Source organism: Myodes glareolus, chromosome 17 (genome assembly GCF_982192425.1).
Source record: "Myodes glareolus chromosome 17, mMyoGla1.1, whole genome shotgun sequence".
In the NCBI taxonomy this organism is placed as follows: Eukaryota; Metazoa; Chordata; class Mammalia; order Rodentia; family Cricetidae; genus Myodes; species Myodes glareolus.
The window spans coordinates 25,263,041-25,288,667 of record NC_142042.1 but is presented as its reverse complement, the minus strand read 5'-3'; the positions used below and the strand labels follow the sequence as shown (position 1 = coordinate 25,288,667).

At 40.3% G+C, this 25,627-nt stretch overlaps 1 protein-coding gene and 1 long non-coding RNA gene across 3 annotated transcripts in view; one reads left to right on the top strand and one right to left on the bottom strand.

Annotated features, from left to right (window-relative positions):
• The window catches only part of LOC125414657 (uncharacterized), a 61,194-nt gene that overhangs the window by 14,655 nt on the left and 20,912 nt on the right, over positions 1 to 25,627 (top strand). The window lies entirely within an intron of this gene.
• Gstcd (glutathione S-transferase C-terminal domain containing) overlaps positions 11,171 to 25,627 on the bottom strand; it is a 91,022-nt gene continuing 76,565 nt past the window's right edge. For both annotated transcript variants that reach the window (XM_048456753.3, XM_048456752.3), the window contains 5 exons: positions 25,452 to 25,580; positions 20,896 to 21,029; positions 18,274 to 18,304; positions 15,105 to 15,174; positions 11,171 to 11,898 (listed from right to left, as the gene is read on the bottom strand). In XM_048456753.3, coding sequence (XP_048312710.3) covers positions 11,762 to 11,898; positions 15,105 to 15,174; positions 18,274 to 18,304; positions 20,896 to 21,029; positions 25,452 to 25,580 — 501 coding nt within the window. In that variant the 3' untranslated portion in view covers positions 11,171 to 11,761. The remainder of the gene's footprint in view (positions 11,899 to 15,104; positions 15,175 to 18,273; positions 18,305 to 20,895; positions 21,030 to 25,451; positions 25,581 to 25,627) is intronic.

Below are 25,627 nucleotides of genomic sequence, written 5' to 3'. Positions count from 1 at the left end.
TGAAATCAGAATGATATTATTGACTGTTTATACAAATAAATGAGATGTCTGATTGTATAGTTCTATTTACTCATTAGTGTATTTTAGAATTTTACCTATTACCATGTGTCTCGGTCAGTGTTCTATTGCTGTGAAGAGACACCATGATCATGGCAACTCTTATAAAAGAAAGCATTTAATTGGGGCTGGCTTACAGTTTCAGAGATTTAACCCCTTGTCATCATGGCAGGAAGCATGGCAGCACACAGACATGGTGCTGGAGAGTAGCGGAGAGTTCTACGTCCGGATCCACAGGCAGCAGGGAGAGAGAAAACTAGGCCTGGCGTGGGTTTCTGAAACCTCAAAGCCCATGCTCAGTGACACACTTCTTCCAACAAGGTCACACCTACTAACATCTCAAGCAATACCACTTCTTAATGACCAAACAGTCAAATGTATGAGCCCGTGGAGGCCATTCCTATTCGAACCACCACACAGGCATAATACTTTGAATCACATTGAAGTCTTTCACTTTATGGCCGATGTTTGATGCTTGCTGAGCTATTTGACTTTATTTCCCCTTAAATAATATTAAGAATATAAAATAAGTGAAGACTATTTTTATGCCTCCCAAGTTACAACTTGAATAGGAAAAACAAGTTGACCTAGTTCAGGAAGTGTAACTACAGGAGTAAAGATAAACATTAACCAAGGGGCTGTGCATACTTAATCCTTAATTGCGTACCTTGTAAATTAAAATCTTTATTACAGTTTCCCCCATCAATACCCATATTCCAATATATTCAGATTTTTATTTATTTATTTATTTATTGCAAAGCTAACTTTCAAACAGTCCATATCTATTCAGATCAAGGTTCCCGTCAGGTGGTTTGCCTCACCTCATTATCACTGCTATAGCCATGCAGAGCCTGGACAATTCACGAAGACATTTGTTTCCTCACAGTTTTGGAAGGTAAGAAGTGCAAGATCAAGTGACAGAGTATTGGGTGTTTGGTGAAGTTTCCTGTGCTCCCAGGATGTTATTTCTTGCTGTATCTTCACATGGAAGGGGGTAGAAGGGGAGGAGTAAGGATGACAAGATGCTAAGAGGCCAGCAAAAGCAGGAGGCGGGTAAGCAACGGTGAGTGTAAAGGGCTGAGGAAGGGAATGGTAGCTGCTGGAGACTTGGAGGAAGGATCCACAAAGAGCCACAGCTAGTCATGCAGAGCATCAGAGACACTTTTGTAGTGATGTTTTATTTGTATTTTAATAAATAAAGCTTGCCTGAAGATCACGGTGCAAAGCTAAGCCACTAGAGGCCAGGAAGTGGTGACACACACCTTTAATCCCAGAACTCAGGAGACAGAGGCAGACAGATCTCTGAGTTCAAGGCTACCCCGGGGCTACATAGGTGGTGGTGGCTCACACCTTTAATCCCAGTGTTTTGGAGTCATACACCTTTAATCCCAGCACTAGGGAGGTGGAGACATGTGGCTGGGTGGAGAGGAATATAAAGGGGAAGAGAGGAACTCATGGAGTTTGGAGTCTAAAGGATTCCTGGAGACAAGACTTCGCCCATTCAGAGGTAAAATGTCTCTCTAATGGTTGACTGCTTTGCTTTTCTGATCTTTAAAGCAAGTTTTATCTATTAAAATACAAATAAAATCTCACTACACACTTTCACTGAAGCTGGGGGCAAGGAACAACAAGCATACACCTGCCTTCTTCCTGCTTCTGATTATCTGCTTATGTTTCCCCAGTGTGAGCTTCCTGGGGGACCAGAAGCACAAACAGTAGATAGCGGGTATATGGACACCAACTCCAAACCAGCAGACTCAGAAAAGATAGTGTATTATTAAAACTTAAAACAACACCCAGCTTTTTATGCACAGGTCACTTTGCAAGATCCCCGACTGTCATGATAATTAGTCTTACTGAACTAGAAACACCTGGAGGTTAGGAACGCATACCCCTAGCTGCATCTATGAGAGCATTTCTAGAGATGATTAAAATCATAAGAGCTCTGATTGAATGAATGCCTTACTCATGGGTGGACTAAAATTTGAATAGACTATGGGAGGCAGTGGGGTTATAGGAGGTGAAGGCTGGTTGGAGGAAGTAGATCACTGGGAGCGTGTTCTTGGGGGCTATATCCTGCGTTAGTGCCCTCAGGTTACTGCTAGGTTCCATTTCCTGGCTGCTATCCCGTGAACTTCCCTGCTCCACCACACTTTCCAGATCATGAGAGACTAATATTTCTCAAACTGTGACCTGGAATAAATCCTCCACCTCTTAGGTTGTTTATTTGGCATTTGGTCACAGCGATGGAAATTCTGATGACTTTTGTTTGTTTCGCGCTTGCTACGTTCTTACTAAATTCCAGCTACAAGAATGTACATATTTATGTGGTTTCTCCTGTTATTACATTGATCATGGGAAATTATAGAAAAAGTTAGGTCAAATATTAAAAAGATGCTTTAGGATGCTGTAACTGCTATCTCCATTTAGTATAATCTAGACTTTTATGACTAGCATAATAGGGTTAGTAGGCAACTCAACCTAAGTACACATTTCTTCCTATGACGAGGAGTAGGCAGAGTGTTAGCACCTGCCACTAGCATGGACATGGCCACAAGTGAACACTCATAGGAAGTCATGTTTCTTTTAATAATTTAGCAATTGAAAATGGCAAGATACACTTTACCCATTTGGCATAAAACAAGAGTAACCATTGTTACTACTGCTGGTGACTCGGGTGAATACAATGGCTTTGGGGTGCTGCAAGATGAAGAGGTGATGCAAATGTCGTCACCCCAAGGAGGACAACGGGTATTCAGCTAGCTGCCATCTGTGTGCTTTTAAAAAGGTTCCCTGGGAGGTCTAGTCTCCATGTCACAGAGCACAAATGCCAATTGCCAGGAACTTGCTTTCTACAAGGCCAGTGAACTGAAAAGACCAAAAGAAGTGTGAGCCAGAATGACAGACTGAGTGTCATGTAAGTGTCGTGCACAGCCAAGAGAGTAGTAGTCCTGCCCAAGGAAAACACCTTGAGACCTCGTACCAGAATCGTAGGAAGAACCGCAAGGAAATCGACTAGCTGTTAGTTCTCAAAGAGTCAGAAACCAGCAGAAGGCCTAAAAATGTCCTGTTTTCATCTAGTTGTCCTGTGTGAGAAAGCAGGAGACTGGCATCACATTCTGTCTGACTTAAGGGCAATATGAGCCATTCGTGTATTTGTTATTATTTTTGAGAGGCCAGAGTGAACTTTGTTCACCACAGTCTCAGCGCCCATCATATCTAATGGACGACTAACTTGGGGATTAAAGAGAGGCTGCTGAAATGTGTACGACACGTGTTTCTCCATGACACCACTAACTGCTTGTCCTCCACCATTCCTGGGGCATGGGAAAATCACCAACAGCTTTAAGTCTGGGGATTTTTTTGAGACATTTTGTACCTCAGGCTGGCCTGGTCTTTGACCCACTTCCATTTCTATCAGACTATCTGTCCTTATTTGGCACGATCACTGGAAATACTATCGTATGTCCCTTATGAAGCAATTCACATTTATTTTGTTGTGAGACGACCAACTTGATGCTAATGTGCTACAAGCACAACGTTCTTTCCTCCTCCTTCCCTTCTTCTCTTTCTCCTCACTTTCCTTTTCCTAATCCCCCTCATTTGTAAAACCGGTCTGACAGTGTTGCCAAGCATGGCCTGGATTGCTGAGATCACATGATCCTCATGTGCCAGCCTCAGTAGCTGGGGCTATGTAGCTCTGGTTGGCCTGGACCTCAGTGTAGAGCAGGCTTGCCTCAACCTCACAGAATTCCACTGGTCTTCCTGCAGAGTGCTGGAATTAAAGGTTTGTTCTACCATGCCTGATGTATTAGTTACTTTTCTATTGCTGTGATAAACTACCATGACAAAGGCAATTTATAAAAGAAGGCATTTAATCTGATTTATGATTCCAGATAGAGTCCACTATGGCTGAGTGACGGAATAGCCGAGAACTCACATTCTGAGACACAACCCTGATACAGAGAGAAAGAGGGTATTGGGAATCTTTTGAAACCTCAAAGCTTGCCCACAGTGACACATCTTTTCTACACATCTTCTCCGAATCCTTCGCAAACAGTTCCACCAACCAAGGACTGAGTATTCAAACATTTAAGCCTTTAGGGGCCACGCTCAGTCAAATCACACCCGATATTTACTGTATATTATCAGTATATTTCTAAAATTGGTTGTTGAAAAGTGCTCCTTTTGATACATACAGCAAATGGCTCCAGTATCTACAACAATGTGTACAAAAATTCTATACAGTAAATGTTTGTACAGTTAAAGTCATTGAAAGAAAAAGGCTTGCAGAGACCTGCTGCCAGCTGCTAGCAGGCTTTCTAAAGAATAAACACTGTTAGTCTAACTTGATCTATTGGGGTGTAAGTCCCAGGTAGACAGACTGAGAAAGAGATTTATCTTGGCGCTAGGTTCAGGTGATTTAATGTATTAGGCAATAAATTGAGAAAATATGATTGTGATGGAGTAACTGTTAGAGAACACAAAATTCCTAGAGGGTAAAAAGAATACAAGATTTTTTCAAAGTCAGCTAGCTGCCTAGCTTTAAAAATTGTAACTAATCTAAATAAAGAAACGAAGAAATCAACCAGAAAATGTTCACAAAAAATGCAACTTTAAAAAGATTCTAGAAGAAATACAAAGTCCAAATATATGAACAATTATCAAGGAAACACTACAACATAAGCCTAATTCCTATACTTCTAACCTAAATATCTGAGATGGCTTTACAGGCCAGTGAACCAGGCATTAAAGAAAGACAATCCTAGGCTTGAGGGATGGTTCAGAGGTTAAGAGCACACTGGCTGCGCTTCTAGTAACCATGAGTTCAATTCCCAGCACCCACATAGCAGCTCACACTGTCTGTAATTCTAGTTCTACGGGATCTGATGGGCACCAGGCACACACACTAGGTGCACAGACATAAACACAAACAAAGCACCTATACATGTGAAATAAAATAATAACTTTAAAAAAGGACAGATAATCCCTATCTTAAAAAAGTTTTTCTTAAATGATGTAAGAATAAACTCATTGATCTAGACATCATTAACAGGCCAGGAAATTACCAGAAAGCCCAGTCAGGGCTGTGAGTGAAATTCAGTGTAAAATTCTAGAAACGGGCCAAATTTACCTTGAACAGTTCAAGGACAACTTAACATGGAGAAAGTCTGCTGTTGAATTGGTCCCATGGAACTACTCAAAGGAGAAACCCAGATGATTGTTTCAATGTGTATATTTTTAAAAATTGCTAAGATTTCCAATCTAATCATTGTAAAATTGTCACATGTAGAATGTTCAGGAATCACACTGAACATTGCTAAAATGTCATTTCTTCTCCATTTACTTCTACTAAAAAATAAAAAATAAAAAAAACCCAGCCTTATTCTGGAGCGTGACAAGCAAGTCCTAATTTTGGATAGAAGAGCAAATGGCCAAGACTAGCAAAGACTATTTTGAGAAAGAATGGGAGGGGTTGCTGTCTCTTAGCTAGCAAGACTAGTGGTGTTAGTAACTGCAGGAGTAATTGGCAATAATTATTCTGTTCAGATTACTTTTGAGTTCAGTAATGCATCCAAGATTCGCGGCTAAGGAGATGGCAGAAACTGTTCTTGAAAGAGAACCTGAGAAATACTTAGAAAACAAGATGCAAATAAACATTACAGTTGGAATTGTCCAGCCTTATGAGAATTTGACTACATCATACTAACGATAACAAGTGATGAATTCAAGCTAAAAGTAATACTTTCAACAGCTAATTCAAGTCAAGGAAGTCGGACCTTTTCCAGAGTCCCTTTCCATGTGTTTACAGGACGTGAAATGCAGTATGCGTTTAACAGCTACACAGGCCGTGTCCAGTCACACAGTTCCAGAACTAATCCAGGGATGCTCTCTCAGGACGAGACAAGAGGGGGCATGGAGCTATATGGTAACTGAACTGAGTCTTTTCAAAACAACTGGCTGCTCTTAATTCAGCAACAACCATGCCTCCAAATGGTTAAGAGCCTCCAGAAGGAATACCATTATCATTACTCATTAGAATCTCATTTCTAATGGAACAAGTTTTCAGTTCCATTGCACATATAAATGGCTGGGTGATTTATGAAAGACATAGTATGAATAGGTTTGAGTCAAGAAAATAAGATGATCATTTACAAAATTTTGCTGCAGTTAACCTGATTATGTAAAAAATTCACCAGATTATATACAGTAAATTGGTAGTAGTAATGTATACAAACCATATTGTACATATTTTTACCCCAAGTTAGTTTTTCTTGTATATCCAATAAGTTCTAGCTTATTTTTCTCATTATCAAGGAAAATTAGAGATAAAGATATTCTGAGCAAATTATTATTATAAATTTTATTATTCCTAAATTATAGTTACCTGTTATTATCAGATAACGGAACTGACTATTCATGGCACAGCAAGAAACATGTCTTTGAGACACCAAGGCACTGCAGAGGCCCCAACCCCTACTGAGATGTAGTCAGACGTCTGGTCATCCCTCGTGTGAAGAGTGGACTTTTCTCATTGAAGAGCGGTTGTGGCACATCTCTGTGTATTCTACATCCTGGGTTTTGTTTCCTTGGTGGTAATTTGGAATCTCTTACTCACTGGCTACTCATAAACAACTAGCCTGAACCACGCTTTTATATGAGGACAGGTTAACAATGGTGAACGCCAAACTAACGTGTAGAGACGTTTCTTTCTTCACTTTGGCTTAAGCTTATTTTGTCTTTTCTTAAGGGAACATAACTGTCCAGTGTCCTTTTCATAAAATGATTGAGATGCTATAACAAAGTAATTATCACTTTGTATTATTAGTATTACTCGTCTTCTTTAGGATGGGACTGAATTAATATATTTTAAGGACATTAAAAAATACTCCCCCAATGTGAACCGAAACATGATATACACATGAAGTAATACTTAAATATATTTTTACATTTCCCCACCAGGGAAGGGATTAGAATACATTGCTCACTTTATATTTATGGAATTCCTACTGTGTGCCAGGTACTAATTTCAGAACTGTAACTGTGATCCTGAGAGATCCATGAGAGAGTGTAAAGCTAAAATTCTAGTGAGGGAGTTATCATAAACTCATTGGTAGTCAGCCTAGTAGAATCAATGGACTACAAGTTCTGTGAGAGACCTTGTCTCTAAAAATAAGGTGGAGAGAAATTGACGAGGACAGTCATCATAGAGCCATGACCTATACAAACATGCATGTGTGCTTGCATGCACACACGTTTCTTTCTTAAGTATTGGAAAGATGCTTAGCTAATTTTGTAATTTAAAGTTCCACAGGTGGTACTGACTTTGAAGACGTGAAGGGGTAATTAAGAGAAGCTGAGGCTTGGCAACATAAGAGGCTATTGGTGAAGATGCAGCCTTAGCTGCAGTATAGCCCTGGGATTGAGGGGTCGTGTAGAGAAGTTGAGGCTTGGCACCAGCTAGCCAGATATGAATCCCTACAAAGAGCCCAGGGGCGGCTGATGAGAGTAGTCAACCCAGTTGCAGTGGAGACCCCAGCATTTGGAAATGCGAGTACCATGGGCCCACCACCAAGAACAGCAGCACCTGTAGAATGGAGATAGACTGATCCTATGTGATGAGCTGTGTGTTGCACATGGCAGAGCCTGAGAAATGGAACTAGCTGCACGGGCCCTTCGGAGCCCAGAGGATGACAGGGTTTCACGCATCTCGTACTGAACTTTTCACACTGTTGAACTTTGCCTCTGTTCTTCCGTCTCAGAGTAAGAAAGTCCTCTACTTACTTTGACTTTAAAGGAGCCCACAGTTGATTCTGAACTTTTACAGAGACTCTGGAGTTTCAGAAAGGCTGGGTATTTTTAGAGATCAGATATTTTAGAGAAGCTGGACTGCTTTAAAGAGACTGAACTTTTAAAGTGTTTGAGTTTTAAAGACCATGGACTATAAAAATTACCCTCATAGAGTTCATATTGTAAAGAAACCCTGGCAGTGGGAAGAATGCGGCAAAGCTTGCTCTACTCTCATAGATTTTTATGTGCATGTGTGTGTGTGTGTGCCTTTGTGCGGGCATGCGCACATGAGCACAGGTGCTCTGAGAGGCCAGAAGAGGGCATTGTATTCCCTGGAGCTGGAGTTATGAGCGTTTTGGAGCTGCCCAATATTGATATTGGGATCCAGACTTAGTTCTTCAAGAACTAAGTACATGCTTACTTAGTTTTTTCTAGTCCCTGCATCACAATTCTTTATCATAACTACTCAGGGACATAGCTCTATTGGACAGTTCTGTTCATTCATTGCAATTTTCTTGAACAATGAGACTACATATTTAATTATCACCTTATTATTTTGCTTTTGGGCTCTGAAAATACTTTTATTTCCTGTATGACTGAAACTTGTATCCCACATAAGATGAAGTAGTCTAGCTATTACTAATTAAAGACCTGCTTCTCTGAGTCAGCCCCAGAAGTCAATGAGAAATGAGCTCTGTTGGAAGACAAATGGAGGGGGAGCAGCACTGGGGTGAGACCAGGTCACTTGCTGACATTATTGTTATTGTAGCCATCTTCCTCTTGCTTGCTGCCAGTTCCTTTTATTTTTACTGGATGAGAAAGAGTCTTGGCCATGCTTTTAATTATGAGAAAAACTATTTTTAGAGCAATCACAGTATCAATATCTATTACAACCACAATCATCACAGGTAAGGCCATGCTGAGAACAAGGGTGGGCGCTCAGTGGGGTCCCTTCCTTTCTTTGTTTTTCCCTCTGTAATTATTATGTGAACTTTCAATCCTGGAAGGGAGGGGTACCAGGAGTCACCTGAGGACTGAAGAGATCCCTTGGGTGGTAGGAATTCTGTAGTAGGTTTCTCAGCGCCAGAGACTTCCTTGAGATCTAAGAATAAGTGAGCTTACAAGAGTGGAAGGATAAAAGGAGATTACTCTGGGTAGTGAGATTAGCATGTGACAGCTCAAGAACAATAGCATCAAACAAATAAATATAAATTCCTCTGCGGTAAACATGAGGAAAAATTACCAAGTAATTAAAGGAGACCTAAAATCAGACCTGAAAATATGGAAACCTTTGCCTTATATTCATGTTTATAGATCCAATATTAATATGTTCTGTGTTCACAAATTGATCAAGATCAGTATTAAAACTCCCAACTGTTCTTTTTAGAAGACTTAAAAAGAAATTGGGAAGCCAATTCTGAGATTTTTGTAGAACTATAATAGTTCTAAAGCAGCCAAAGCAATGAAAAATGGTGGGAAAATAAAGCTACCTGCTTTTCAGATTTTTTTCTATGAAGTTTTGACAATTAAGATAAACAAAATAACCGTCAGCTCAGTGGATTCAAAATTAGACCCATCCATCTTTTCTCCAGTGGAGTTTCACTGGGTATATTAGCTACACTTAAGAATAGGTCCTGTGGTGGTTTGAATAGGAAGGACCCCTATAGACTCATGTGTTTGAATGCTTTGTCCACAGGGCATGGTATTGTTAGGAGGTCTTGTTGGAGTAGGTAGCCTTGTTGGAGGAAGTGTGTCACTGTGGGGGCAGGCTTTGCAGTTTCAGAACTAGCTCACGTTAGGCCTAGTGTGGCAATCTCTTCTGCTGCCTGCACATCAGGATGCACAACTCTCAGCTCCTCTCCAGCACCATGTCTGCCTGTGTGCCGCATGCTTCCTGACACGTTGATAATGGACTAAACCTCTGAAACTGTAAGCCAGCCCTAAGTAAATGTTTTCCTTCATAAGAGTTGCTGTGGTTACAGTGTCTCTTGATAGCAAGAGAAACCCTCACTGAGACAGACCCCATGCCCAGCAGTAGACGGCCAACACAAAACAAACTCAATGGTGTTTCTGTAGACTTTTTATCTCATGTTGCTTTGTTTGAGCATTTTTGGTTTTATAATTTTTTGAGATTATAATTTGATTATAACAATTCTCCTTCCCTTCCCTTTCTCCAAACAAACTCTTCCATATCCGTCTCTCTGCTCCCCTTCAGAGTCAGGTCCTTGTTAAGCTAGGCTTTTTTGTTTTATTGGTAATCTGCTTATATATTATAGTTTCTGACTTTTTTGTGTTATATTTCCTCTCTCTGTTTCTTTTTTATTCTAATTTTGTGATATATTTCCTCTCTTTTTTATTCTAATTTTTTGATTTTTTTTGCTTTCTAAAGAGAGAGGGAAAGGGGTGGAGTTGGGTGGATGGGGTGGGAAGGAACTTGGAGAAGTCAAGGGAGGGAACCATAATCAGAATATATTGTATGAAAATTTCTTTCAATTAAATAAAACAATGATAAAAATCTATATATTTTATCATATGTAAATTATATCTCAATTTTTAAAAAGAAGTGGAATAAGTTGTAGTTACAGGTACCAATATATAAAATATCTAGGCCTGATGGTTATTTCTCATCTCAAATTATACCTCATAAAACTGCAAAGCTTCCTCCCCATCCATACTGTTTAATCAAAATTATTCCTGTATTTAAAGCACAGTGGTAGCCAAATAAAGTCTTTAAGGTCTTCTTCTTCAGATATAAAAACATCAATATAAAATAAATAGTCAACTCTAACACTCTTAGTCATAGCAGCACAGGAGCGGCTGTCTGTGTCTGTCATTACGAAAGAATGTAGGCAGAGTACCATTAAATGAGTTTTCAGAGTCTGCACACCTCACACCCAAATATAAAGTCACACATTATGATATGATATATAGAACTTAACTAATTATTTTTTGTTTTTTTTCTTCTAGATCTAGAAGATCTCCTTTGGTAGGCAAGGCAAGGTACCTCATGTAGTTCATTCTTGTATTTTCAGAAAAACCTAGGGCAGTGTCTTGAAAACCATAGATCTCAGCATTTGTTAATTATATGCTTGAATTAAATAATGAATAGATTTACTATTTAGTTAAAATTTATATCTAGCTGAATGGCAGCACAGCTGCCATTAATCCCAGCACTCGGGAAGCAGAGGCAGGAAGATCTCTGTGAGTTCGAGGCCAGCCAGGTCTACAAGAGCTAGTTCCAGGACAGGCTCCAAAGCTACATACAGAGAAAAATACTGTCTCAAAAAAACTAAACCAAAACAAACAAACAAAAAAAACTATCTAAATTTTACTCATTTATAATGTGTAGTTTAGTGCAATTGACTTATAATTTTCACATGAAGTATCTGAACCAGTAATAATCTCATTTGATATTTATGGGACATACATTTAAAAGTATACTCCATGATACAAATATGTCACACCACACCATAATTACCATTCTAGATTTAACAAAAACTATAAAAAGATACACTGTTTTTTAAAACTATAAAAACCACAACCACCTTTCAGTTTAGTTTTGATCACCATGTGTGACTATCTGAAGATTATAAAATGAAGGCTTCAAGGACATAACTCAATTTGAATATCCCACTGACACAATCAAGTAAACGTGTAAGGAAACGGCTCTGCTGATGGAAACTTGGCCAGTGAGAGTGATTCTTTTGGCAGCTGAGGCTTCAGGGCATTCCCTCCAGACAGCCCGTCACCCTTCAGCACACACAATAAGTGTCCTTCTTCCAAGATTCCCTGTAAGTTTGGACAGGCTCAAGATGGTCAATGCTGCTTCCAGTAAGACACCAAGAACTCCCTGCATGCCCCTGGGCTTTCATCAGCAAGCCAGTGGCAAAACATCAAGAGTGAATGCTTCATTCTAAATGGGGACACCCACGATCATGTTATTTTTGGGCGAGCAGCTCTCTGGCTCCATAGATATCACTTGAACAGAGTAGCTGTGTTCTTCTGCTGCGGTTGCACGGTCCATATCCACCAGGCACATGCACTGCTTCCCTGAAACAAAGAAATGCATCTTGAGACACCTTTACTAGCAATGTATTCCCGTGCACACACAGGAATCTTTAGTGACGACATCCATCAGTACTACGGAAAAGGCTGTGTTCCCGAAGTAGTTTACTTTAGGCCTAGCTTCTGACCAGTGTGAAGACACACTTCACAGATTAAGCTTGACCAATACTTTCCTTTTTCTATTATTATTTTGTTTTTCAAAATAGGGTTTTTTTTCTGTGTAACAGTTCTGACTGTTCCAGTACTTGCTCTGTAGAACTCAGAGATCTTGAACTCAGAGATCCACCTGCCTCTATTTCCCAAGTACTGGGATTAAAGTTGTGTGCCACAACTGCTGGCCAGAGGCTAACTTTTAAAAATGTATTGATAAGTATACCTCAAATTGTAACTATAATTCTACTTTATACTTTGGTCAAAATCCACTTTATAGGATTTTTATAGGATTAAAATAGTTCTGCATTCCTATAAAGTCACATTGTTAGTAATATTAAAAACCTGTCTCAGGGAATGTCTAAAGTAATATACTGACAAAGGCCCATCTGAAACACGTGTCATGTTCCTACCTGAGAAGAAATAAGAAGTGCAAAGTGCCTGAGAAAATTCTTAACCGCGTGCTGGTTATTTCAGGCAGAAATGCAGTGCTGAGTGTAATTATCCTCATGTTCAGACCTCACCTCATTAAGGTACTGGGTTCCTATTTCCTTTGCAATGTTTGAGAAACAAAAGAGGAAACCTCACTGGCAAGCAAGCAGCTTATCTGTTTTCTTTTGGAGTACAAATTTAAAATTTCAAAAATAGATTAGAAAACAAAATGACGTGAGGCTTTCTGTACTCCAGCCACTACTTGCTTTATAATCCCAGCTATTCTACATTCAGTATCTAAAGTTCTCATTTTCCTGAAAGAGGTTACTGACTGCAGAGACTCAGTTCTTCCATTTTCTTCAGTAATTATAATAATGCTCAGACATGCTTTTATGATATGGTAGCTTAGCTGGAGTCTACTGATGTCCCCTCAGCAGTGAGCACACATCACTGAAACAGAAAACCGCTTTGTAAAAAATGATACTCTCACAGACAAAACAGAAACGGGGAAAGATGAAATTAGCAAGGAAGAATGAACAAGAGACTCAGAGTCACGAGGTTGGTACTACACACGTCCTTAAAAGGAGTCAGAGTGTGAAGATTGAGTGGGCTAGAAACCCATACAAAGAGGGATCTAGAATTCCATTCCTCCTCAGCAACAGGTAGATGGCTGGGTTCTTTCTTCTCTTAAAATACTTTCTTCCTTAAAGATGTGTGTGAATGCTGCCTCATCTACTTTTCAGTTAAAATGAAACATTCCCCGTCAGAACGGGATGCTCTGCATTCCTTCAGGACCCACCCTGGGTTTACAAGGCAGCTCACTGACTCTTGGCTTCAATCCCAGTACAGTTAATTTTCCCTTTTTTCATCTTGTAGAAGAATCTCATATTTTCCCATGTTCAGTGTCAATACAACTGAAATTCAGTTGTTGGCAACCTACCTTTTGGCGGTTGGCAAGTTTCCAAAAATGTTCATTAAGTGGAAGTGGCAAGATCTGTGACAGACTGACTTAGTCTGAACCCCTACCCTGCCCTTTCCCTTCAGTAATCTTGCCAGATATGCTTCTGCCCCAATCCTAGCAATTTCCCTTCCCAGCATTGCTCTTGCTTGACACTTAAAAACTCACATTGACCATGGCCACATCTGTCCACTACACCAATCATGACTCTATTGATCTCTATGTTTTGACTGTGTTCCCCCAAAAGCACACACTGGAAACTTAATCCTCACGGCAACTGTGCTAGGTTGTGAGTCCCATGGAGCCACAACTGGCCATCCGTATGAGTGGATGTAGGCTGTTACTGCAGGGCGGGCTCATTATCACAAGTGTGTTCCTTCCAAAGGGACACGTGTGGCCCCGTCTCAGGGAAGTCTTCCCTTCCACTGCTGGTGCTCTCGCTTCTGCTCGCCCACTCACTGCTGGTCTGCCTTTCCCCTTTGGCATTTGATACCTTCTCCAAATGTTATGATTCTGCAGGAAGACACCCATCAGATTTAACCCCCTGATCTCTAGAACTGTGAACCAAATTAATTTCCATTGATTGCAAGGACTAAGACTGCAAGACTAAGAAACACATCTGGTGTAGTTATAACAAGTATACATTACACTGATTTAAAAATCAGAAATGAGAAATCAGAAGGAAGAACAGAAAAAGAGGAAAGAAAATAAAAGGCTTTAGGTCAGAGATGGCAGTTCTGGGCACAGTGAGAAGAGGAAGGGAGGTCCCTTAGCTGCAGGTCTCAGTGCCTTTCCTACTGTGAGCACCGACTTTAGAATTTAAAAGTAATTATTTACCATATAATATTTTCTTGAGTATAAACTACTTCAGTTGGGCTTAAAGAAACAACAATCTATTCAAGTACACACGGAAAATGTAGGTTATGTTGGAATTTTAGAGCGTATGATAGTGGCCAGCGTGGGATTTCTAAGAAAAAAAAATTAAGATGTGATTTAATCCCCACCAGTTTATCTTAATTCCTGTTTTAGAGCCCACATTTCTCAGGATATGAAGGGAGATGTATGCGGAAGTGAACAAGAGCTCCGTGTCCAGAAGCAAACAATCTGAGGTCGTAGTGTGACTCTAGCATCTATCAGATGAAGAGGCTTACTCCTGTCATCAGGAAAATGTAGAGGATTGTGTCTCTCTCACTTATTGCCAGGGACTAGTGTGTGATAACAGTTGCTATCACTTGGAATGGTTCTGTGGTCCTTTAACCTGAAGAATGTTCAATACTGCAAATGCTGAATAGATATGTATAAGAAAACTTTTGTCTAAGAAAGATAGTTTCTTTATACATTCTTTCTGAATCAGCTTTGGCATATGGAGTGGACATTTACAGTTTTATCATTTTCTTTGTGACTTTGGGTAGATTCTGAAGTTCATAACAGTACGAAAGATTTCCTGTGAATTCTATTCAGTGTACGTCACAGAAATGGGGTTAAAGACACAGATGCCAACCAAGATGTGTCACGCTGTTATCAAGTCCTGTTATGTACATTATAGTTCCTGGAAGAACAAGCTTTCTGAATGACAAGTGGACAGTGTTTTCCCCAAATAGACAGGCATGCTGGGCACTCTCCCCAGCAGCTGTTCGGTGAGAACACATACCTATGAGTCTTCTCTGGGGTGGAAGCTGGACAGCTGTCTGATCTGCAAATCTGCACAGAATCATGTGTTCCTAAAGGAGCATGAAAAGAATGTACGTTTATTCCAGTTTAGTGCTTCTGAGTTGTAAAAGGAACTGAAAGACAGACAGGGGAAACAAAGACATGGCCAATTTCTCTGAGAGTTCAGTAGTACTTAATTTAATAAAAAGTACTGGACAGAACTGGACAGCTGAAAAGAGCAATCCTAGGACTCTTATACTCGGCAACTTCTTCCCTTCAAGTTGACTATTCTTCAAATGTAGTTCTTAAGAGCAGACACAGAGAAAAACCTCAATGCCATCTTACCTAGTTGCTCTTATCTATAATCAGGACAAGGCAGTTACATTTTGCAGTTATACTGTGTTAAGTGAGAAGATCAATTTTCTTAATTTTCCTTTCTAAAGGTTATGTGAATCTCTTGCGTGAGACGTGATAGGCAATGCGGCTTCTCATACTTCATGAGGAGAAAGAAGCCAGTCATTCTGTGGGACTCTTGGCAGAGTACTGGCTCCTCCTCAGGGACATCCCTGTCTACTTTAAGACCATCTATAGAGAAGACCAGAGGGGATGGGAGGGGGATTGGTACTGCTGTATAACAAGTTTAGGAAAGGCTGCATTAATGAAGAAGAAAAAGAATCCTTTGGAAGGACGGAGGCATTAAACTGGGTAGTACCCTTTAATCTGCAGGTAGCCAAAGCCAAGTAATTAGGCACTGACTGTGTGCAGTGCTCCTTTGACACCTAGAGGAGATGCAGATGGGAAAATGGTCCCTCTTGTAGGTTCAGTGAACAGGGTGAACTAAGACTCACTGCCTGATTCTTAGTATGCTGCACATTACATTTAAAGGTGTTTTTCCCCCCAGACAGTCATCCTAGTAAGCTGGCCTCAAACCTGTGACCCTCTTGCCTTGGCTCTGAGTGTGAAGTCTCTATTTCCATTAGGTAAGTGGAATGTTTGTGGCAATTTTTTTCGTTATTTTTGTTTTGCTTTTTATAACAAGGGTATTTCTGTTTTAACCCCTATGTATTAAAACATATTTTAATAATCACTATAAAATTTAGTGGCAAAGAACAAGATACTAATAAACTGGTTTGATTAAATAAATTTTATAAAGCCTCCACAAATTGGGTGGCATCAAAAGCGGACAGAGAAATGTGAAACTATAGGACCTGAAGAAGCAGGAACGAGTATTCTGTTTGTCCTCATGGGGTTTCTGAACAGATCTACTATATTAAGGTCATGGTGAGGCAGTCAGAACTCAGGTGGCTCCAGTGCTCTGCGAGCCTAAGTTTAACCATCTTTCTCCAAAGTGTTCCTGCTGTTCTCTTTAGTAAAACACTCTGAAAGAGCAAGGTGCTTGCAAACGTTCTCAGTACTGCTGGCCAACTTAACTATGAAGAAAAACCACCTAGTTCTCAAAATACCTGAACACTAAGTAAAGTAAGTAAAGCTTTAGGAAGTAAAAGGGGTAACATTTTGCTATAATATCTAAGGAGAGAAGGCATCTCTTAGGCTTTTACACCCAAAACCTTCTGATGGCTGGTGGCCTAGCAGCTCCTGAGAATGCTGGAGGTAATGCTGGATAAACACTATGGACAGGGGCACTGGGGAGGTGGCTTCTGCTCTCTGGTTCTGGGTGCCATTTCTCCTTTATAGCTGTAACTTCTTTTCCAGCCGGTAGGACAGAGGGCACCCTTCCCCTCACCAGCCCAGCTTTCCCCACACACCTTCTCACTTTTGTTTTCACAATTAATTTTCAACCTTCTAGGTAGCACCGTGTGAGTGAGAGATGAAGGGTCCCATGTTTGCCCTCTCAACCTACTACTTCCCTTGGGTGTGCGTACTTCTAATCTGGCCAGCGAAGGCAGCCATGTTCTGGTTCGGGACAAAAGCATGAGTTGAGAACCCCCTCTGAGGTATCTGGGACTGTGTGCATGGGACAGTAGGGAGGGGAGGGGAGGGGAGTGTATGGAACTGTGGGGAGGGGAAGGGAAGGCTGTGCGTGAGCCAGTGGGGAGGGGAGGAGAGGGTTGTAGTAGCATCTAGGAAGCATAAAGATATGTTCAAAGCGATAAAGCTGTCAAGGTGGTAGAAATGAATGTTTAAAGAGACTCCCATTGTTAGATGGAGGAAGTAGAAGTACTAAAATGTAGGGCTAGCCTACAAAATGAAACTATGTGTTCAAGCGGCTCTGTGTAAAAAGTGGAATTAACTGAATTTATATTCAAACTAACTATCAAGTTTAACTGAATTATCTTTGCATTAGCTCAAATATTACTTCTTAGACTGTATATGTCATGTTACTGAACAGTCATTAATGGTGATATTCACCATTAATGGTGATAAAGATGGAAAGTGCTCTACTCAGATTAGTGACTCAAAACTATCCTGACTTTTGGGAGACGTCTCCACATGTTTCTTGAGTTTCTGTAAGCAAGAACCTAAGAACAAAAACATAATATAAATGGCAAGGGCAATGGGGAATATGTGGGAAATTTGGACGTGGCCAGCAGAGCCAACAATACCTGACGTTTTACAGAAAAGTTTCCCTCCATTCCGGATTATCTTTCCAGCGTGTCAGAGGGGACAGCTTGAAAATAGTTTCCCTCTAGAGGCACGAGCGGTCCACTTCCTGGGAAGTCAGCATGAGGATGATGGGACTCTGGCTGCTGCTACCGTTACAAGCAACAGAATCTCTTAACTCTGTCAGCATTTACCACGCCAGCTAACTTGTTAACTTATATGGTGGGGGAATCTCAGATCTTATTCTCTACTCAGAGAATTAATGTGGATCTGAAACTTTTTTAATTGATTTTTATTGAGCTCTACATTTTTCTCTGTTCCCCAAGCCATACTAGATAGTTTAAAGTAATTCAATATATCTGATTATATAAGACAGAATTTGGAATGGAAAAATATGAATGATCAAAAGTTGTATACAGTGGTTCATGTATATAATCCCAGCACTCAGGAGATGGAGGCAAGAGGGCTGCCATGAGTTTGAGGCCAGCTTGGGCAAATAATGAGTTCATGGACACAGGGTGAGAACCTGTCTCAGATAAAACAACAAAACCATAATTGCACAAACAAAGTATGTTCAGAGGATATCTAGATGTTTTTAATGAGGTTACCTTGTATGATAAAGTTTTCTTGAATTTTTCACTAGAATAGGAAACAAAAAGGAGTTAGTTACCACTTTAAAAGTCAAATAACCTGAATTGCAAACAAAAATATGTGCTGTATCCGAAGCATTTAAAACATGATCCCAAATGAAGACGTGCGTCAGTTTGAGATGTGCTCATGGGAGACAATAGCAGAGCATCAGGAGGCCACGCTTCAGAGTCTACTTCGGACTGTTAATACTACTAAGACAGAAGACCACTTCCAGCTTTTTTCATGGCACACACACACACACATTTTGGTGCTGTACTGTGTGGTTTTATTATGATTCAGGTGTGACAAGGCCAATGGATCAGGAGGTAGCCACCACTGAAAACATACAGTATTCCTCGCAATTTCCAGAAAGCAGTGACATGCCATGCAGAGTGTTGTGGGAAGCACCATGCCATTTATGACGCCGAGGGAGCGCAGTGACAGAGGGGCCTTTGATCCTCCTTTTGTGGGAAGGACAGACAGGAGGCTGACTAATTTAACTAACTTTAATGGGCTCTGGAATGCAGAGCTGTCCCTAACTGCCTGGTACTGAGCTGGGATATTAGGGTGCAAGGAAAGCTGTCTGGAAGAATAAAGCTTGACAAAGGATGTAGTTGCATACAGGACTCTATTGGTTGCTTTGTGTACCTAAGTTGTAGACAATTTGCTTACTAGATGTCAAACATCAGAAAATAATTAACCAGAAATCAAAGCTGTCCTAAGTGCTAAAAGTGGCAGGTCCTCCACACAGCCCAACACAGTACTGCAGCCCTCATTCTGTTAACTCATTAAGAATAGACCTGTAATATATTAACTTCATTAGTATCAATGAAAAATAATTTGTGCTTTTACATAATTTAGAAACAACAGACTATAAGTTTATACCTCTACTTTTGGTAGATTAGTTCTCATCCACAAAGAAATGAATGTTTTAAATAGCTCCAAGGACACAGAGCAAAATGACAGTAAATACACAAGGCTATAAAAAGGGTGACATGAAATTGAGATTTTTAAATCAGTAAAACTAGGATATAAATCTGACCAGGTCGAATTATATTCTTACATACCTCTTAGGCTTACATATTTCTTACATGTACTGTAAAAATCACACATTTTATCAGGTTTTAACTGTTCAATAGGCCTCAAATTATAAGCATGTAAATAAATTACATACAAAATATCCTCTGTCTGTCTGTCTGTCTATCTATCGTTCAGTGCTTCCTTTAGTTTATTTGTGAATTGTCGCAAGAGCAAAATAATGAAAGAAAAAAAAAGGTTTGTTTCATATTGTTAAAGTCTAAATAATGAAAAATTTCTGAGGTTTCTAAAAGCAATGTGACTGATTTCGTGTCCTGAGCTTTTTTTTTTATTTTGGACATAGGGCAGAAGTTACAACACTGATATATTTAGTTTCTGAGTATCAATAACTATGAACCAGAGAGTAAAATGTCACACACAGTTGTCTTCCAATATAAGTGGTGAGAATTAAAATTTCCTCCTCTTCTATGTGGAATAAGAAGAATCATAAAGATGGCTATCAAATCTAATCAACACCCATGAATACTATTTATTATTACTTTTACATAAAACCCTACATTTTTATTTACTTTTTGTGCATGTGTGTGTAGGTGGGTGGGTATGGTGGGTACGAATGTCATGGCATGTGTGGAGGTCAGAGAGTCTGGGGGGGATCAAGCTCAGGTTGTCTGATTTGGTTGGCAGGTGCTTTCATCCTCTGAGCCATCCTGGAGGCACTAAGGATGCCATGTAAGTATTAGCAACAGTTCACATTTGTGGAGAACTTACCCTATGCCCTCTTATTCTTTCCATTGCTTGATTTATAGAGACAGTCTTAATCTGTGCCTAGGCTGGTTTTGAACCTGAGGCAATTCTCCTACTTTAGTCTCCAAAGTGTCAGGATTATGGGCATGCACTTGGCCTCTTGGCCACTTCTAAGTACTGGTATTAAGGGCTCACCAAAGCCCTGCAGTGGGTCCTATTACAACCTCACTTTGTCTATGAGAAAACACAGGAAAATAGTGAAGTAACTTCTCTGAGGTTAAACACCTTATAGAATGATAAACATACTGTACCAGGTCAGCATGTTTCTAGACTCTAAACACTTGTCCATTACACTCCACTGTCTCTTACAAAGGGTGGCTCTGATTTCATTTAGAAGAGCACAGGAAAGTGCGGAAGCCAGCAGACTGCCACTGGACTGGCTCCTAAACAGACTTGCTTCTAACTAGATCTGGAAGAAAAGGCAGGGACAGACAGAGCCACTCATCCCAATCCTGTTCATAAACAACACCTGCCACACTGTGGAAAAGGTAAACAATCTCAAATTCAAACCTCACTGAAACCTTATTTATTTTGCCTCTTCAAAACAGGGTTTCTCTGTGTAGCCCCGGTTGTCCTGGAACTTGCTTTATGGTTCAGGCTGGCCTCAAACTCATAGAGATCGTCCTGCTTCTGCCTCCTGACTGCTGGAATTAAAGGTGTGCATCACTACTACCCGATTTTGCTGCATCTTTACTAAACAAGTCATGTGTAGCAACTCACTCCCACATGGGTGTCTTAGGTAAAAGGTTAAACTTCACCTTTTTGGGAAATTAAACTTGGACGTGTTCTGAATGAAGCCGTAACAGCAAGGGCAGGTGATGAAAGAAGCCCGTGTCTGGATACAGTGCTCAATCACCATGTCTGTCGCCACTCCACAAGCATGCAGCGCCACCTGGGGAACAGAACCAGACCTTAGCACTCGGCTTCTGAGCTGAATTCTGAATACTTAAAAGGAATCTGGGACTCTTGTCTATTTCCTACCTCCTGGTGGATAGCTAAATAATCTTCATCAGGTTCATCTTCTTATTTAGCTTCTCTAGGATCACGAATAATAGGCTCAAAGACCTTTAATTATGGTTAGAATCCACTTATGAGTGAATACATACCTTGTTCCTCTTTTTGGGTCTGGCTTACCTCACTCAGTAAAGCGTTTTCTATTTCCATCCATTTGCATGCAAAATTCAAGATGTCATTGTTTTTTACCGTTGAGTAAAACTCTAATGTGTATATGTTCCACACCTTTTTTAACCATTCTTCTATTGAGGGGCACCTAGGCTGTTTCCAGGTTCTGGCTATTACAAATAGTGCTGCTATGAACATAACAGAACAAATGCTTTTGTAGTATGTTAGGGAATCTTGATGAAGATTATTTAGCTATCCACCAGGAGGTAGGAAATAGACAAGAGTCCCAGGTAACCTCGGGTGCATGGGGGGGTGGGAGGGTCGATGGAAGGGGAGAGGATTAGAGAGAAGGGAGTAGGGGAGGAACGGGGAAAGCTTGGTGGCCGGGGATGGGGGGGGGGAGGGAGGAAGGATGAATATGGGATCAGGGAAGAATATATTTCAACTAAGGGAGCCATTTTAGGGTTTACAGGAGACTTGATTATATATGGGATCCCAGGTCCAAGGAGAGATCCCCCAGATTGCTCTCTGGACAGAGGAGAGGGTGCCTGAATCGGCCGTGGCCCAGGACCATACTGATGTATATTTTGCTTATCACCATAGATCCTTCATCTGGCGAAGGATGGCGATACAGTCGGAGACCCACACTGGAGCACCGGACTGAGCCCCCCGAGGTCCAAATGAGGAGCAGAAGGAGGAAGAACATGAAAAACGAAATCAGTACTGCGAGGGATGCTATCACCCACTGATACAAGGGAACGGATCTGATGAGAGTTTACCAAGGCCAGTTGGACTGGGACTGAACGAGGACGTGATCTAACCAGATTCTCGGAATTTGGCCGGATTCTCTGACTGTGGCTGGCCCGAAGTCTTTCTGAAAAGCCATTGACTATGACACTGGGACCTGTTTCCTCTACATATACTGGATTTTGGGGATCCAGTCTGTTTGGACACTCACCTTCCTGGACCTGGAGGGAGGGGGAAGGAACTGGAACTTCCCACAGGGCAGGAAACCCTGACTGCCCTGGGGGACGAAGAGGGAGGAGGAGGGGGAGTGGGGGGAGTGGGAGGGTGTTGGGAGGGGGGGCGGAAATGGAAACTTTTATAATTTAATAAAATGTACTTAAAAAAAAAAAGGAATCTGAGCTCAACTCAGGAGAAGCAGACACACGGAGCAAGAAATAATCAAGATGAGTCAGAACATCTTAGAGCAAAAAGTAACATGCGCCTAAATAAAAGGTTTGTCAAAGGATTCAACGGCAAGCCAAAGGGTATTACTGAGCAAAGATGGGGATATTCATGAAAAAATAACGGGGAGCATTGATTAAAAAAAAAGCAATGGACAAAGTATTTCAAATATCAAATTTATGAGCCAATAATGATACCTCAAAAATCCAAAATGAAAAAAAAAAAGAAAATACTGGGTAAAAACTATTTTTTTGGTAGTACACCATGTTTCTAGGTAGCCATTTGTTGATAATGGAATGTAAATAAAGACAGAATGATAAACTAGATTAATACTATTCTGTAGGTTTTAATTATACAAGGTAGGGAGGGTCAGTGATTACAAATGCTGCTAATGCAGAGACAATTAGACACACCACTAGCACCTATGACGTTGTCTAACCCAAAATAGAGGCAGAATCTAATGTTTCTGTAGTCTAGATACTTTTAAAATTTATTTGTTTTTTTAATTTATTTTTATTTTATGTGCATTGGTATTTTGCCTGCATATATGTCTGTGTGAGGGTGTCAGATCTTGGAGTTACAGGCAGTTGTGAGCTGCCATGTAAGTGCTGAGATTTGAACCTGCGTCCTCTGAAAGAGCGCCAGTGCTCTTAACCACTGAGCCATCTCTTTAACCCCTGAAGTCTCCCTGCAGTCTCCCTCTTAATTGTTAAAATTTAGACAATATAGGGGCCAGTAGTAAGTGGAGCAGAGTTATGTAAGCAGGAAGATCCACATGTGGAAAACTGTAAAGGACAATTAACAAGATGCAGGGAAAACAAATGAGCCAGGACTGTCCCCTAAAGATGCTGCATCGAATTCTTAGAACAGAACGTTCAGCCAGGGCAAAAGAGACATTTGCAGATGTTCCTAGTTACAGTTCAAGATTATCCTCAACAATACGGGCAGATTCAGTCTAACTGCATGAGATTTGAAGAGCAGAGAATTTTGTAAGGGAGGGAACCAGGGAGATAGGACAGGAGGTCAGAAATATGTAAATCAATGCCTGGATTGCCATGGCAGGCTTCCATAGAGGGGAACCAGGGAATGTGGGTGGGTGGTCTCCAGAAGTTGAGGACTCTTGGCCTATAGCCAGAAGGGAGAAATATCACTGCAGGAAACCAAGTTCTACTAAGTACCTCAGTGAGAACCCACCACTCTTAGAGCATACCAGAAAGACTAAGCTCGACTGACTTCTTGTGTCTAGATTTCTGATCTACATAACTGTTAGATAATAAATATGTGTTACTTAAGATGCCTGGTTTGTGGTAACTTATCAGGGCATAAATAGAAAAGGAAAGCCATTTACATTAACCATTTTAATTTTTAAAAATTAAAACCCCCCTTAAAAATAAAGTATTGTAAATAAAAATAATCACATTCTGAAATTAATCAGACCCAAAGCCTGTATATGTCAATTTTTATATCATCATCCAGTTCTAGAATGGGTCATCTTGTTAGGCAGGAGGCGGGAGCACAGCCTTGTTTTTCCAGCCAGCTCATAGGTGTCGGGAACGGTGCTGGTCCTCTCGCCATAATAACTTACAGAGCTTCTGCAGCAACACGAATGTGAGTGATTGTGTTGAACAATTTGTCTTTTTTTTTTTTAATCATTAAAGGCTTAGAGTTCCAGGAATGAAATAATTTATTCATTTACTATTTCTTTTATCAAAAAAATCTCCAAGGTCTTCCTATTTATCAATATGATGGTCATTGTGAAGAATAAAATATCAAAATTGTGGTTCCTAATCTACGCTCTGCTATGGTACCAGTGGAATCCAAAGGACTAAATACATGAATTAACTTAATTATGTAAGCTGGAACAAAACTAAAGCTCCGGTAATAACTAAGATGGTTCCCTGTGTCAGCAACACACACAGTGTGAAGCAGAACACTATACAAGCAAGAGCACAGAGCACTACAGAAGATCCAGTAACACGTGGTGGGATGTTTGTGCCCTTACAGAGGGTGCAGAAGCCATGGCGGTGTACACAGATAATACCAACACTTGAGAGGTAGAGATAGGTGGATAATTCAGCATTATCCTTGGCTATACAGTGAGTTCAAGGCCAAGCTGGGTCAACCTGGGCGACATAAGACCTTCTCAGAAAATAAACACACAAACAAAAATAAGTATAGACAAAAACACTAAAAGATGGAAAGATAGAGGAAAGCCATGACGTCTTCTGGAGAAGGGGGCATTTAAGGAGGGTCTTGTGGAACATAAAGGCTTTAAGAAAGAAGAAGATGGAGACTATCACAGGAACCTATTACTGGTCAAATAGTCAAGAACAACTGTGTGTCCAAACCCAACTGATATCTCTACAAGACAATCTGACACTGTGAAACACTGAGGAAGATGGGGTGGAAATACTGTATGACCATAGGAGGAGTAGGCAGGCAGCTGTGAGGTAGTATGTTGTACTCATGAAATCTTAACTCTGTGGTCTCCTAAACAAGATCTATATAATGAGAGCAAATATGGATGGGGAGAACCTCACACGTCCCTACTACATGAAGAGCTACAGAGAATCATGGTTGCTAAGGGAGGGAGAATATGTCTTCTCCAAGGAGCAGGCCCTGGTACTGTTAGCTCAGGACCAAGTTTCAGTCATGATGCTCACTGAATGCCTATAACCTTTGCACCACCATAACGTCAAAAACTGAAAGATTAAATAAACAGAACCATTGTTAGTCATGGATTATTTGTATTTTTCCTTGAAAACAAGTATTTCATTTTTATAAGCTACCATTTTATTGATATTGGTTTTGATTTTAACAACTAATATAGATAACGGGAAAGAGTTGTGAGTGGAATCTTGTTACTCTATACCCAATGGGTAGATTATAAAAAGCTATACATGTCTTTGTGTAGGAAAGAATACAGAATTATTTTCTTTAGTTAGTCGAAAGAATAAAATTATTATTTAGCTAATAAGAGAAATTGAAATTATGGACTACTTACCCCAATGTTAAACATTCCTGTAAAATACTCCATATTTGCTTGAATGAACCATATATTGCTTAAGCCTAGTTCGTCACTTCTCTTCTTAGCACGGATCAATGATAATTCCTTGTTTTCTATTAATACAACCTAGATTTTATGCAGAAAAAACAGTATACTCAGTAACTCAATTCAGA